Below are 14,440 nucleotides of genomic sequence, written 5' to 3' on the forward strand. Positions count from 1 at the left end.
TAGTCCTATCTGAAAGGGGGGTGTCCACTTTGCAATCAGCATTGGACATCATCTCATTGCTCCTCCTCAGTCACCTTTAAAATCTACAGGAAACAGGCGAACACACATTCATTTACCTGCTGCTAATAACGAGTAAAGATGTTCTGCAGACGGGCATGGCAGAGAGTCGGGCCGCTGGCACGGAGGGCTTTCAAACCAACACCCAGAAACGGTGAGTAAGGTTGTCAGTCAATGACCCTTTAACAAATGTACACTGTTTTTTTTTATAAATGAGTGAAAAGTGTGATTAACGTAGAGATGATCGTGCATTTACCTGCCTTTGCGTTTACTTGCTCCTCCTGCATTCAAACCAATTAATCAATTAATCTATGCAGGCTCTCACAGATTGTAAAACTGTCAAAAGTGCGTTAACTCGACCAAACTCATTCACATTAACATGACACTTCTGCAAGGTATGTTTCCCTCAGTCGGTTTAATTTATAGTACATTTTTAAACATGTGAAAGTGCCATCAAGAGATGCGTCTGAGGTCTTTCCATTGTGCAGGCAGCTTGGAGGAGGTGTGTCCTGCTTTGGGAACACGCAGTTCTTGCACAGTGGTTATGAAAGAGCGCATCTTATACACGATTGAAACTCTTTCGGTTTAATGTTTTTTAAACTTGGTTGCATCAGTGCACATAATTTTAGTGGCAAGCGAGCATTTTTGCACATAAACATCAGTTTAAGAGCGGTACTCCGTCGTGGTAACACGTTGTTCCAGACTTGTTCAAGGGGGCTTGACCACATGGAGATCAGCTGTGCTCCACAAAAGCCCTAATTGAAAAATGTAATTCGTCTTGCAACCAAGGACTCATTACATGTTCATCAAACCTGAAACCCATTCAAGCCTGACTTTGGGAGGTTTGCATAGGGGGAGGGGGATTTAAGGCTTGATCACTTCCATTCAGAATGATTCTTCTTTTCAAATGGCCTTCCCTATATCATTCTCTAGATCATTTGGTGTCTGAGCATGTCGAATTCAGTCTTACGGGCAAACTGCTGCTTTAATTTCCTGTTTAAAAAAAAAAAAAAAACTTTTGAGAAGCCCTGGCTGAAAGTTCAGACTGAAGTCTCTGCAAGACAAGATTTCCTTAAACTGGGAGAGAATATGGCTGTGTTTGTCAGGGCCTCACCAGTTCCCCCCCCCCCCCCCTGGTTGTCCTGCAGGTCTGCATACCCCGCCCCTCTCCCCCTCCCCTCCTCCTCTGTCTCAGTGAGCACATGGCACTGACACAGTAGCAGGAGAGCACCTTCACCCAACATACTGTACATGTCCACACACATGTCAGTACTGTCAAAGCAGCCATTTTGTCTGCTGTTGCCTGACATGCGTGTCCATTTTTACCGGCTCGGCCCTCAGTGCAGGGATTAACTGATTACTAGTATAAATAACCTGTACTTGGACTTGCTCAGTAGTGCTGCTGTGTCATGGGTATTAAAGGAAGGTGAATTCCCTTCTACTAATACTCAGCATCCACAACATGACCATGTCCTGCTCTGTTCTGGTTCCATCATCATGGTTGGTTGTTTTATCACCTGAAATTTTGTAGTGTTATATTATGATTCTTGAGCCAGCATCCAGCTTCGTTAAAATGTCCAGAAATGAATGACTCCACAGGTAACTGAACCTTCTGAGAAGTAGGTTTTCTAATTATCTTATCTTCTGTTACACCAGCACAAAAATCAAAGTCTAAAAATTCTACATTGCAGTTTTACAAGGTATCCTGGCTGTAAAGTTGCCAAGGAACCAACCAAAGACATCACTGCTTCAGGTTAATAAATGGTCTCACTTGTAACCTTTTTAAAACTACAATGTGTCAGTTTTGTATGGATTAAAGTGATTACTTTTTTACATGTTGGTTATTTTATAACCTTATTGTTTTAAGCTGGGTTTTGTCAGCACTTGGACTCAATGAAGTTTGAAAGGTTCCCCCTTGTTCCACTCCAAGGGCCAAGCTACATACTTTTGTAGCAAGATATGATGGTGGTATCAAAGTAATTGGGAGGAAAGCAAAAAAGTTTTACTGTAACCTTAACGTCCTTATGGAGTGAAGGTCACACTTTCTGAAACAAGCAATCAGGAGACAACCTTATTGGACGCTGATAAAATATTTAGCAACTAACCATGTCTCTTTCCATTTGAAGCATTTAAGACTTTAAACAGGCTTGAAATCAACTCGCTTAAAGTCGAATCCATTCAAAATGGCTACCTGTGGTCACACTAAGGTCACAAAGTAACACTAGACCTCAACCAAGTCATTCTACAGCTCAATTAAGTCAAAGACACCTGCTCAGATGAGATATATAGGTTGACTCCAACAATACTTTTTTTTTTTTTTGTTCTTTTTTTTTTTTTTTGTCTGTTTTGAATCAAAAACTAATTTTTAGGGAACTCTTTCATGCAGCTCTCTTTTACTTTAAGTGGTAAGCTCGTAATGTTTGATTTAAGCCTTTTTTTTTTTTTTCAATAGAGGATAATATTTACCAAAACAACTGTTCTGTAAAACTTGTAGCCATGGAGATCTTGACCTTTGCTTAAAATAAAACATCAGACTACTTTTTTGTATTTATCCATTTGTTTTGGTGATACAATAGTTCAAGTCTATGATCTGGTTAAGTTTTGCTTCATTTTTTTTAAATTAGGAATGATTGACTGCATATCAGGATACGTTTTAATTCAATCTGTGACTGGTCAAACATCTGAATACAACAGGTGACATATGTGATGTCTTCATATAGAAACTAGTCAGCCCCTGAGTCAGCAAAAGTTACAGCATGACTTATGATTAGCTTGAACACACATGAAACGTGTGGAGGACAAAAGGGGGCGTGTGCTGTACATTGTGTTCTCTCACTGTCAGATGGCCTACTCAGCTCTTCGAGCAAACCACGTGCATGTGCGCACAGATTGTGTAAATCATGCTAAAGATATCATATTTACTGTAGACGTGTGCATGCACACTGTCGTGTGTGTGTGTGTGCGGTCTAGGTAGGAAGAGATTAGGCTGAGACAGTGTTTGGGATGCAAGGTGATTTTATTTCTGGCCTCCTGCATGCACCACTGGCAATCCTTTAAACACCAGCAAATCTTTTTCTTAGGATGTGCAGAGGGTAAGCCGGCAACACTCACCTAAAGCCACAACAACTTGTTATACTTTGACAGATCCTCAGTCAGTCCTTGCACATGTGTTGCAGGACTTGTTCATGGAAATTCAAGGCTACAAGACAATTTAAAGTTGTTTGTTTTTGTAAATTGAAGTACGTCAAGCAGGAAGTGCTTCAGTGTTTGTTTGTGTGTGTTGGGGATTTCATTTAAGGGACGGTTCAGTGTTTAGTTTGGCTGCTGCTAAATCTTTCCATCTCCTCTGCTACAAATGACCAGGGCTGTCTTGTGTAACTGGATTAAGGGATGATGGCACATTGACGCTATCAGAATGCACAATCCGCTAAGTCGGTCTTCTGATGAAAGTTTACCTGGAACGGCCTTAGATTTTCACATGCAGGCTACTGTTTCCTGTGACAGAGGAGTTGGAAAAAACCCCAGAAATGTTTCAAACTTTATTTTATATTTAAATGTCTAGGTTAAAAAAGAATAAAAGTCGGAGAAAATACTGACGTATGACAAACCAAAGGACATTTTTGCTCACCAAAAAGTTTGTATTAAATTGTGTATTGCTCATGAATGTGTAACACTGTACTGGGAATAACCCATATATGATGCACACAGGGGTAACTGATTAAAGATCAACTCTAAAAGATTTCTTTATAGCTGACATGATTTTTTAAAATTCACAATAAGACTTAAAGCTTGCAAACATGATGGTAAAAAACCTATGTTGATGTAATCAGTGGCTTAATTTAGACACACATACCTCCAAATACTTTAAAAGTAAACCTCTTTGCCTCTCCCATTTCTCTCAGCAGTTCCAGTGCGACACATGGCCTTTGGGGTTCCTGGAGGCTCCACCAACGTGGCGTACTTTGTTCTGTGTGGAGGAGGCCTCACTGCTGCAGTAGTCTATGTGAGTATTTTTGACATTTCTCCACTCCAGGTTAATGAAACACAGGAGCAAGAACTTGCCTCTATTTCAAACCACAACCACCAAGAAGAGCACAGGCCCCTTGTGCAACTTCACATGGTTTTGCCTTGGCTGGTTTAAAATCGGAGTCTTTTAAAATGCAGCTTCAGGACAGACTGGACTGTGTGGCAGACCTCAGACACCGACAGGGACACAGGAGGTTCTTTGTGCGTTCTACAGCAGCTATTGTCTGAGCAGAGTTGTTCATGTGTACTGTTAGGCACTTGGCTGCTGTGTTGGCCCAATGCTAGCCAAAATGTTAGCACAGTGTGGAATTTTGTAATGTTATCATTTTTATATAGCTAACTTTTGTGTGCTGGTATGCAATAAGTTCATATCTTCTCTTCCCCTCAGGCCTACAAGACGGTCAACGGTGATACTGAGCGTTATGAGGACAGACTGGCTAACATGGGCTCTGCAGCAAAGGGTCAGTCACACACACACAAACCTTTTATCCTGAGTCAACCTTTGTGCCTCACACATTGTTTACAAACTTAAGTCTAATTGGTTGAAGATTAGATGTGCTCAGCAAAAAATGATGTATATCTTTGATGTATTGATGCATATTTACAAAGTTAAAGGATCTCCAAACTTATCCAAATTCATCATTTGTCAACAATGTCTGCACAAAATATTTCTGTGGACAAGTTTTAACCAATTGACCTTTTAGGAGCTGCTGTCATGGTTAATCAGAATAGCAAATAAGATATTAATTTGTTTTGTAACTGTAGTCTAAAGTAAACATTGGACTTAACTCTTTGGCTATGTCCTTTTACATATGTCTCATAAATCTAAGTCCATTATTTTGCTGATATTACTGATGATTTGAATATTTGCAACAAGAGTTCAGAGACACTGAAAGCAGAGAGAGACTGCCAAAGATCTTTGTGGCTTCACCACCCAAACATCAAACATGGTAGACTGATCACTCTCAATAGCTTTATCTTGCCTGTCAGTTTTGATTCCTGTCTGCAAATTATTTGTCTATTCAGCTTGTTTGGGCCTAGTGGGAGCATGGCCCTGTGCCCAGTGCAGCTAACTGCTCTGTGATGGTTCTAAGCAGAGGCAGCTCTAGTTTAGTATTATTTGTGCAGCCTGAAAATTGTATTGGTTTTTTGTTACAACTAGAGCAGAAACTACAGCTCTCTAGAGGGCTAGAGATGTACCACTTGGCCTTAAACGGGCGGTGATCACATTACATAATCATGGAAAAAGTTCCAGGAAATGGGGACAGACGCTATGATGCACATGGTGATGTTGTTATTAAAGTGATTGTAGTCAAAGATAACGTTCTCCTGATGCAATAATCTGATGAAACATCACTGGGTATCATTACAGTGTAGTTTAGTGTTCCTGAGCTGCTCAACCTGATGGGTTGTTTGATTGGTTTGACTCTTACCCCATTTTTTTCCCCCCTAGAATACAGACCTTTAGTAATGTTATGTCATAATCAGATAAGTCTTAGTTGATCCAGCTGTGGAACCTGTGAAAAATCTTATTTTCCAACAAACATGGATTTGGTTGCTCAAGTCAACAAGCTAACATGTTTGACATCTATTAGACTGGTTACCACAATAACTCTTTCACTTTAGCATTTCGATTTAAAACTGATTTTCTGTAGTAATCATAGTGTTAATTAAGGAAAAGTTTCTGTTTTGATCCAATTGTGGCGCTGGATAACAAAGAAATCAAAGACTGGGGAGGCTCTGAACCATGAAGTAGAAATCTGTGCAATCCACTCTGTAGTTGATGAGACTTAACTTTTGAAACCAAGGCTCTCTACCTCCATGTTGCATCATTTTGAAGTCTCTTTAGTTTATTTTTTTATGATTGCCTTCAGGACTTCATTAGTGTATTGCATACTAAGACAATATATGGTATGTGTACATGGTGTGTGATTAATGTATATGTGGTGAGTGTAGTGTGTTGTGGATATATATGTGTGTGTGTATGTATGTATGTGTGTGTGTGTGTGTGTATGAATTTATGTGCTTTGGCAATAACATGTCTTTGTTCATGCCAATAAAGCAAAATTGAATTAAAATATAAAGAAATTGGTAAAGCTTTCGGATCAGCTTTTAGTATGTAATTTTGTATTTCCACTAAACCTGGAAAAAATTGCATAAGCTCCAAAGCGTTCCTTTATTCATCCTAACTGCCCTCTCATTTAATTTAACATGTCCTAAATAACAAACTGAATTATCAGCACCCAGCTGAAGAATGTTATTTTCCGGCAGCTTTGTATATGAAGCATCAGCTGTTTGCATGATTAAACGCGTAAAAGCAAAAATTCTTCTGTTTTTACCGAAGCCAGCAGCTTCAGTGAGTTCGGCAGTTATATTTTTGTCCTGCTAACATGTTAGGATTAAGGATTATCCTTCACTCTGCTAATAATGTGCTGCTTTGACCTTTTAGACCTTAGACATGTCAGCTATTGACCTTTAACCCTACTTCACTTTTTGATTTTCTAGGGCCCTTAAATTTGCATAGGACTATTTGAAAAAAGTCTACAAATGTGTAGTGCTTTACCTTTTTGGTTATCCAGATATCATTACTGCAGAGGAGGTTATGTTTCAATTAAATGTCATAAACTATTTTTCTAAATGTATATATGAAATGGAAATGTAAGCTACATTTACAGCTTTTGATTATTTTTTTTTTTAGTTTAATGTCTCTAAACATTGCATGTACTAATTTAGGTTTTCATACTTTGATTTGCAGCTCCAGAAGAAGCAGCTCCCGCACCAGAAGCAGCAGCACCAGAAGTGTCGGCACCCGAACCTGCCGCAGTGGAAGAGGCTGCACCAGCCACCGAAGTTGTTGCTGAGTCTGTCCCCGCCCCTGCAGAACCCGTAGCGGAGACCGCTGCTGAACCCGTCGCCGAGGCCGTGGCTGAAGAAGCCCCTGCTGTGGTTGCAGAGGTTGTCGTTGCTGAGGCCGCAGCTGAGCCCGCAGCTGAGCCCGCAGCAGAGGTTGCAGCTGAGCCCGCAGCAGAGGTTGCAGCTGAGCCCACAGTTGTAGAAGAAGCTGCTGCACCTGTAGCCGTGGAGGAGGCCCCTGAAGCAGCTCCTGCCCCAGCAGAAGAAGCTCCAGTAGAAGTCGCTGCCGCAGAGGCCCCTGCAACAGAGAGTGCTGGTACGGCAGCAGTAGATGAAGCCCCCCCTGCTCCCCCTGCTGAGGCAGAGACTGGCTCCGCAGCCCCTGAGGCTGAAGCCGCCCCTGCTGCAGAGGTGGCTGCATAAAGCTACCATAGCTGGCTAGTTTGCCCAGAAAGGAGGGCTGGGAGTTAGTTGTGCTGTCTCACCTCTCTGGGCCCAGGAAAAGGACTCATGAACCCTCTTGTTAGAAACTGAAAAAGGCACTTAGTTTCCTGTTCCAATTGGTAAACGAGTAGTTTGGGGTTCATCAGTCCGGTTTTCTGAAGCCTACGCTCCCTTCCCTCATCCCAACCGCAAGCCCTAAACCAGAACATTTGGCATTAGGCTGCCTGTAAATTCAGTTCAGAATTCAGTTTCTTTAGGGATTTTACAACCAGAGCGAATCCAAATCATGGTTTGCTGCTGCACATTAAATAAGTTTGAACTAGTCAATGAAAGGAGCAGCACCAAGTTGATGATTGATATTCTCTGTAAATGAAGTGCCCTTAAAACAGCAAAGCTCTGCATTTTCTCCCTTATGTAAAAATGTCAATGGAGAAATGAATGCAGCCAATTTGATTGTTGACGATGTTCAATCTCGTCTCTTTTAACATAATTTGCACTTGGTCTTTCTCTGCTCAACATTTGCTCACTTTCAGCTTATACAGCATGGCTCTTTCTATCATAGGTTAGGACTGTTGTACAAAATGTTGAGATAAAACAATGTCCGTGTGCGTCATTCAGTTTTAACTGTCAGTTTGAAGTTTGACCAAAATCCTAGAGGCGTCTCCTTTCCTGACGGAGGATCTTGTCTAGTTTCCCTGACGCTGTATGTTTTTTGCACATCTCCTCGCAGAGCCAGACAGTTTTTTTTTCTTTCCTTGCACCTCAAAGTACTTCTTTCCATAACCACTTCATGGCATACACAGCAGTCTGCACCTACTTCATCAAACTGGTCCTTGTTTCATTATTACAATTATGCAGCCATGTTTAATATTTTATTTGTGTTGAACTCACTTCTGGTTGATCTTTACTTCTTTAAATGTAAAACTTTACTCTTTCAGGGAACTTTCATTCACCTCTGTCTTCAAAGTTGTCAATATGATAAACAGTTAAGTGTTCAAAGAATAAAACATCACTGGATCGATATGATGACTTTTCTCTTCCTTGGATCATTGCAGTTTAAGGGTCCTCCATGTCAAAGTGCAATATATTAAGGTTACTTCTGCGGCATCTGGTTTTTCTTAACTTATCTCCAGGGCTTCTTGGCTGTCTAGATGATTCAGTAGCTCCCACTGCTTGTGGCTTTGCATGTAGATCCAGACAATAAGAGTCTTACCTATTGTAGCTGCAGAAACACCCACCTATGCTCCCGATCCTGCAGAATCCCTGCACCTTGTTCATGCTCCTGAAGGTAACCTTAGTGCTAAAGATAACATGTTTCCTATTTTTTTTTCTTTAATTTGCAGGATTTTTGCTTAATTTTTGTAACAGTGAACGTGTGAAGTGAATCAAGCCTGAGATCTAACTTTTCCTCAAGCAGTTCCAGAATACCTTCATGTGCAACACATTTTGGCTTTACCCAAATGAAAACTTTGACAGCTAGATGGAATCTGGTAGCTGCTTCTTTTTTTTTTTTTCTTTTTCAGTTAACTCAGCAAACTGTTATTTACTCCTACATAAGGTTCATGTTTTACTTGTAAGACTTGTCTGAGTCTTCTATAGGTGTGGCCTTAAGGCAGGCGTTAAAACAGTTCCAGCACACTACACCCTTGGGGGTTTCAAGTAAAGTTGAATATATATTTTTTTTAAACTGTGCTCAGTATTTTTGTGAGATCTGCAGGAAGACATGCAGCCTCTGTATACGGGGCACACACTTGGACAGCTAGACCTACAGCACTCTAGTAATATTTTTAACATGAACTTTTAATATTTTTTTGTTTGTCATTGGGTCAGTTTGTACTGAATAGAAGACACTAACATAATTGGTCTCCAGTCAAACCCTTTGAATGATAAATGCTGCAGGGAGAACCTATAAAGTTGAAAGCCTCCTATACTGCTGCTTCTGCATTTTGTATCCAGTGATGCAGCTGAAAAACAAAGTGAGGAGCTATTAAGTCTGACTTGATGTGGTCTCAGCTGGTGATTTGAACTTTAGCCTTCAAAACAGTCGCCTACCTTGACTTGAACATCAAACTCTTGTTTGCATATGTAGTCTACAATATATCTGCAAATATTGTCATGTTTAAGTGATTAAACAGCCCTGCAGGCAGCACCAGTAAAATACTGTCAGATTTAGTTACAGCTCCTGCTTAACAAGGTGAAGAAAGTAACTTGTTTTAAAAGAAATTGAACATAGCTGAAGCGTCTGTCCTCAAAGATTTACCTCGATTTAATTGTTAAACCTCTGATTTGTTTTTGCCTCTGATTTGTAGTCTTAATTGTTACAAGTGCCGCCCTAAGCAGTTGATCAGACAGGTTAAGACTAATCCTAGATTACAATGCTTGTTTTAGGATGTTGTTGTTGCTTGCCAGGATCAGGTGACAGACAGGTTAATAAGACATTGTTTGTGGTAATCTCAGGATGTTTGACAATGGGAAAGTTTCATGTAGATTTAACTCATTGAACATTATCCAGTGTGCTCAGTTTTTTTTTTTTATGTCTAAAACACAGAACTTGTAAGTTCACTTAGTCCAGTTGGAGAGTTAAGAGTACTCAGGTCTTGCATGTCTTTTTTAAGTGCAGCATTTTACATCACATCCAAATAGGTTAAACCAGCTAAAGGACCATGAACTAGGTAGGTAGTCCTCCTTTAGAGCTTTTCCTGAACCTGTGGTGACTATAGAACCTCCTGTTATAGACCACCTCTCAAGGTAGGTATACAAAACACAACAAACCATTGTATACAATAGTAATTATCTAGTACTTCAAAAGTGTCCAGATTCCCTTGTTCATTGTAGGCAACATGAATATTGAACATTTAAGTCATTAGTCAATCTTGAGCAATTTATAACTCTTTGGTGCATAAAAAGTCAACAAGTCAAAACTATTCATAAGTTTTCATCGAGGTGTGTGGTTTGAGTCGTCTAAACAATTTAAACAACCCCTGATAGTAGCACCAGCATAACCTGTTAGATAAACTGACTTTGAATTTGTAGCTAGTACAGCCATCCTCATTGGACAGGGCTGTAGCTCCCATTAATGTACTGCTACAGTGCTGAATTCCTCTACTACCTGGATGTAAACAAGCACAAAAAACAGACCCATTTTGGAACTAATTGATCCATACAAAGAAAAAGACACCTTGCACACTACAGGGCTTTAATACTCCAGACAGTTAAAACTTCTAGGGGTAGTGACGTAGATAAAGTTGTTTGTAGCTGTGTCTGATACCCCTTTTCCACCAAGTCAGTTCCAGGGCTGGTTCGGAGCCAGTGCCTTATCTGGTACCTGTTCTCTGTGTTTTCGATCACTTAAGAACTGGCCCTAAACCAGAAGAAAATGGTTCCAGAGTAGCACCCACTCTTTGATTGAGCTGACATTTAACCTCTTGACTGAAGCAATGCATAGCCAGTCTATGTATTTGGACTTTAATCTGCAAGATTAAGGCTGGTGATGCTAGCTCTGCTAATGTTTACTCCTGTGTTAAGCTGTGTCAGGTGGATTCTGTTTTCTGTATGTCTGACCTTTAGGCAATTGATCAGAGTTCAAATTTTTGTTTAGACGACTGGGATTGTAGTTGCTCCAGATATCCATAGTGTCAGAAGACAGTGCCATATGCTCTAATTTTAGCCATAAGTCCAAAACCCAAAGACTATTACATTTTATATTTTAAAGAACAGAAAAGCAGATCTGACAAGCTGAAGCACATTTTCATATTTGTTTGATTTAATGACTAAAACTGACTTATTATAAGATTAGTAGTTGGTTAATTTTAAGTCTTTTGAAAAATCACTATACTGATCCTTTTAGCATTTAAGCCAAGTTACTGCTGCACTGAAGGATTTCATTCTCTTTCAGACAAGGAAGATGTAACCATACTATTTAAGTTTCTTTTATACAGTAATTTTTAAAGCACCAAGAGGTGAAGACACAATTTTTTTTTTTTTACTGCACATAAAGCTCATGTATATTTAAGTTATAAAAATGTATATGTTGGAATGTGCGTACTTGTATTCCCCACCATATTTTGAACCACTCTGCAACAACTTCCTGTCCCCTTTCTGTCCTTAGAGTCTACTCCAGAGCTGCTCTCAGCTGTGCAGATCTTAGCTGGTTCTACAATTGAGATTGCAGCAGCTTCTGCTGGTGATACAAGTTTGGTTGAAGCTGTTCAGATAGAGGCTAAGGAAGTGATTGCAGAGGCAGCTGCAGTAAGAGAGGAAGACTTGGAGTCTGTGGCTGAAACAGAAGCTCCAGCTGAAGAGAAGATTGCAGAGGAGACATCTGCACCCATTGCACCAGGGGAGGAGGAGGCTGCATCTCCTGATGAACCTACAAATCTAGCCCTGATAGAGAATGTGGAGGAAGCTGGGGCTGAGGATCAGGCTCTGATCCCTGAAGTTGCTCCAGAGGATGAGGCCTCCTCTACAGAAGCCCCTGAAGATGTGGCTCCTGCTGTGACAGCTGATCCAGTGGAGGCAGTCTCCTTCACAGATATCTCACCTGAAGATTCTGCTCCTGCTGAGGAGGCCACCACTACTGCTGAAGCTGGTCCAGAGGAAACAGAGTCCTCTATGGAGGCCACACCTGAAGATGCTGCATTCTCTGAGGAAGCTACACCAGATGAGGAGGCATCCAGTGATGCTTCAGTGGATGAAACACCACCTGCTGCTGGTTCAGTGGAGGAGGCTGGAGCTGAAGCTGCATCAGAGGAAGCCGTCGATGCTGTGGAAATATTCGGTGAAGCTGCAGAAGTTGTGAAGACAGTTCAGCTGGCAGCAGCCTCCTCTGGCTCAGACCTGGAGATCCTTTCAGATGCTGAACCAGAATCTTCATCTGAAGCTCCAGTACATGAGGCCAAACACTGCCACTCCTGCCACTCTGCTCCATCATTAGCAGAGGAGGTGGCGCCACCTGCTGCTTTTGGAGGGCTGCTGTCAGATGAAGGGGCTGAGGATTTGATGCATGAGGCGAAGGACGCGGTGTCACTGGGGGAAGGACAAAGTAAGAACATACTGTATGAAATGCCAAACAAAGTTTTAAGAACCTTCATCTATTTTGCTGAACTTTATCAACAGTTGTTGCTTTGTAGTTTTGTTGGAAATAGAAAAACAGTTTTATGTTTCATAGTCCTTTAAATTGACCTTCTCCATTGACCTCAATAATACAGAAGTGAGTTAGGGCCAGGCATAAAAAATAATGACATGTACAAATCTGAACTTTATGATTGAGATTTTGATTTTAGGGTTATTATTCTAACTTTATTTCTAGCACTTAGTCTGTATTCTCAACAGTATGACCTCACTTCCAATGCTTCTGTTTTTCAACATTTCAACTTTATTTTTAATATTTCAACTTTATGCTCTACTTTTTGACTTAAACCACAACAGATTTACTTAATTCACAGCAACTATAGTTTTACAATTAACAACATTTCAAAAGTAATTCTAAACATTTGAACTTCATACTCAACACTTGGCCTCGATTCACAGTACTTTTACATCATTTTAATAATTCCCTACTTTATTCTGAACAGTTGTACTTCACTCCTGACACTTTTACTTTAATTTAAAGACATTTTTTTATGATTGACACTGTGACTGTATTGGTGATATTTCAGCTTCATTTTCAACATATTGAAATTAATCTAAACGCTTTGATTGTTTTTATGACATTTGAACTTTAGTCTCTACATAGCTCTTTATTCTCAACATCTCAGCTCATTGCCCACACTGCGGTCCCTGACTTTGGATCTGAACAGACATAATCCTGCATATATATCTGAGTTAACAGTGTTAGACTGGAATGTAAAAAAGCTGTTCAGGAATTTTTAAGCACAGCTATAAACACAGCTTAGAGTGCTCAACTAAAAGCACAGCACTTTATCTAAACCCTGCTGCTCAAGTCGGTATTATTCCACTTCATGAATCTTTTGGATTGGTCTGTTCAATTGAATGTTTATTCATTTATGTCTGCTTGTTTGTTGCAGCCACAGAGACTATGGTGATGGTGACAGCCCAGTAATGACATGACAGACAGTGTGCCTTCCACAACCCTTGCTTATCCGTGAACCAAACCAGGACCACCAATGAAAATGTGAGGAGAACTAGCAACAGATTCCACTGACTTATGTTATTTAATGAAAATGTAATGAGCTTTTTTTTTTTAATGTTTCCTTCGTGTTTCTGATCATTGTAGCATTTGTGATGTAATTGCTGTTGTGTATATTGTCCTCTAGATGGCGCTGTTAGAAAACTTTTTATGACCAGAATGCTTGTCTGAAGAGATGTCGCATGCAGTGGAAATAGTTGACTGGTATTTTATGATAGACTGCTTTTCATGGATGCATGGAATGCACATTGATTTTTTTTTTTTTTAAAGTTATAGCACCTATATGTGTTCTTAAAACTGATAAAAGTCGAACTATTTTTGTACCCATATCATCTGACATAAATAAAAGCTGTGTATGTTGGTCACGTTTGTCTAGTACAAAATCATGTGCAGGCACGACTATCTAAAAGATATGTGAATGTGTTAATACCATTATACTAATATTAGCTGCACATTTTTAAGTGATGCATTAATGAGGAAATACACAGTACTGGAGGGGAATATTGCACAGATGTGCAAAGCTGGCATGACAACATGATCGATAACATATCTACCACCTTCAATTCATTATATAAAACGATTTCCACACTTTGTACTAAATGTCTTTGTTGTATTGTGGTTTACTTGAGGATGATCATGTATCAGAAAATAAATAGCGGTTAAGTCAGTATAATAAATACTTAAAGTCATTGTAGTCAATAAAACAGTGTTTGTTTTATTATGATGTGTTTACTCAGACACTTTAAATAAAAGTTGTTTACAATTTAATTGTTTTTTGTGTCTCTGATTATTGTGTTTATCACCCTTATTCATAAAAAAAGAAGGCACTTGCAAATCTTCAGTGAATGTCAGTGCAGCGACCACGTGGTGGAGACAGTTAGCTGTTTTTTCATCATTGTCCAATTTTTATAG

General features: G+C 39.9%; 2 protein-coding genes across 3 annotated transcripts; both read left to right on the plus strand.

Moving 5' to 3' along the window:
• The first annotated feature begins 31 nt into the window (after nt 1-31).
• On the plus strand, nt 32-8,406 carry LOC117815443 (cytochrome c1-like). 2 transcript variants are annotated; one of them, XM_034687170.1, is made up of 4 exons: nt 32-211; nt 3,963-4,060; nt 4,472-4,544; nt 6,839-8,406. In XM_034687170.1, the coding sequence occupies exons 1-4, from the start codon at nt 139-141 to the stop codon at nt 7,357-7,359; spliced, it is 765 nt and encodes a 254-aa protein (XP_034543061.1). In that variant the 5' UTR covers nt 32-138; the 3' UTR covers nt 7,360-8,406. The 2 variants fall into 2 exon arrangements, with proteins under 2 accessions (XP_034543061.1, XP_034543059.1); XM_034687168.1 differs by having other exon boundaries at nt 50-211; nt 3,960-4,060.
• On the plus strand, nt 7,924-14,261 carry LOC117815537 (fibrous sheath CABYR-binding protein-like). Its single transcript, XM_034687300.1, has 3 exons — nt 7,924-7,942; nt 11,489-12,421; nt 13,407-14,261. The coding sequence occupies exons 1-3, from the start codon at nt 7,924-7,926 to the stop codon at nt 13,439-13,441; spliced, it is 987 nt and encodes a 328-aa protein (XP_034543191.1). The 3' UTR covers nt 13,442-14,261.
• Nucleotides 14,262-14,440: the final 179 nt, after the last annotated feature.

This window comes from Notolabrus celidotus, chromosome 7 (assembly GCF_009762535.1).
Source record: "Notolabrus celidotus isolate fNotCel1 chromosome 7, fNotCel1.pri, whole genome shotgun sequence".
NCBI lineage: Eukaryota > Metazoa > Chordata > Actinopteri > Labriformes > Labridae > Notolabrus > Notolabrus celidotus.

Bases quoted from the DNA above. Each gene is read 5' to 3' on its own strand.
- LOC117815537 (XM_034687300.1), top strand. The intron at 12,422-13,406 runs GTAAGAACATAC...TGTTTGTTGCAG, and splicing joins GTCACTGGGGGAAGGACAAA to CCACAGAGACTATGGTGATG.
- LOC117815443 (XM_034687168.1), top strand. From the start codon at position 139: ATGTTCTGCAGACGGGCATGGCAGAGAGTCGGGCCGCTGGCACGGAGG. The intron at 212-3,959 runs GTGAGTAAGGTT...CATTTCTCTCAG, and splicing joins CAAACCAACACCCAGAAACG to CAGTTCCAGTGCGACACATG. The intron at 4,545-6,838 runs GTCAGTCACACA...TTTGATTTGCAG, and splicing joins CATGGGCTCTGCAGCAAAGG to CTCCAGAAGAAGCAGCTCCC.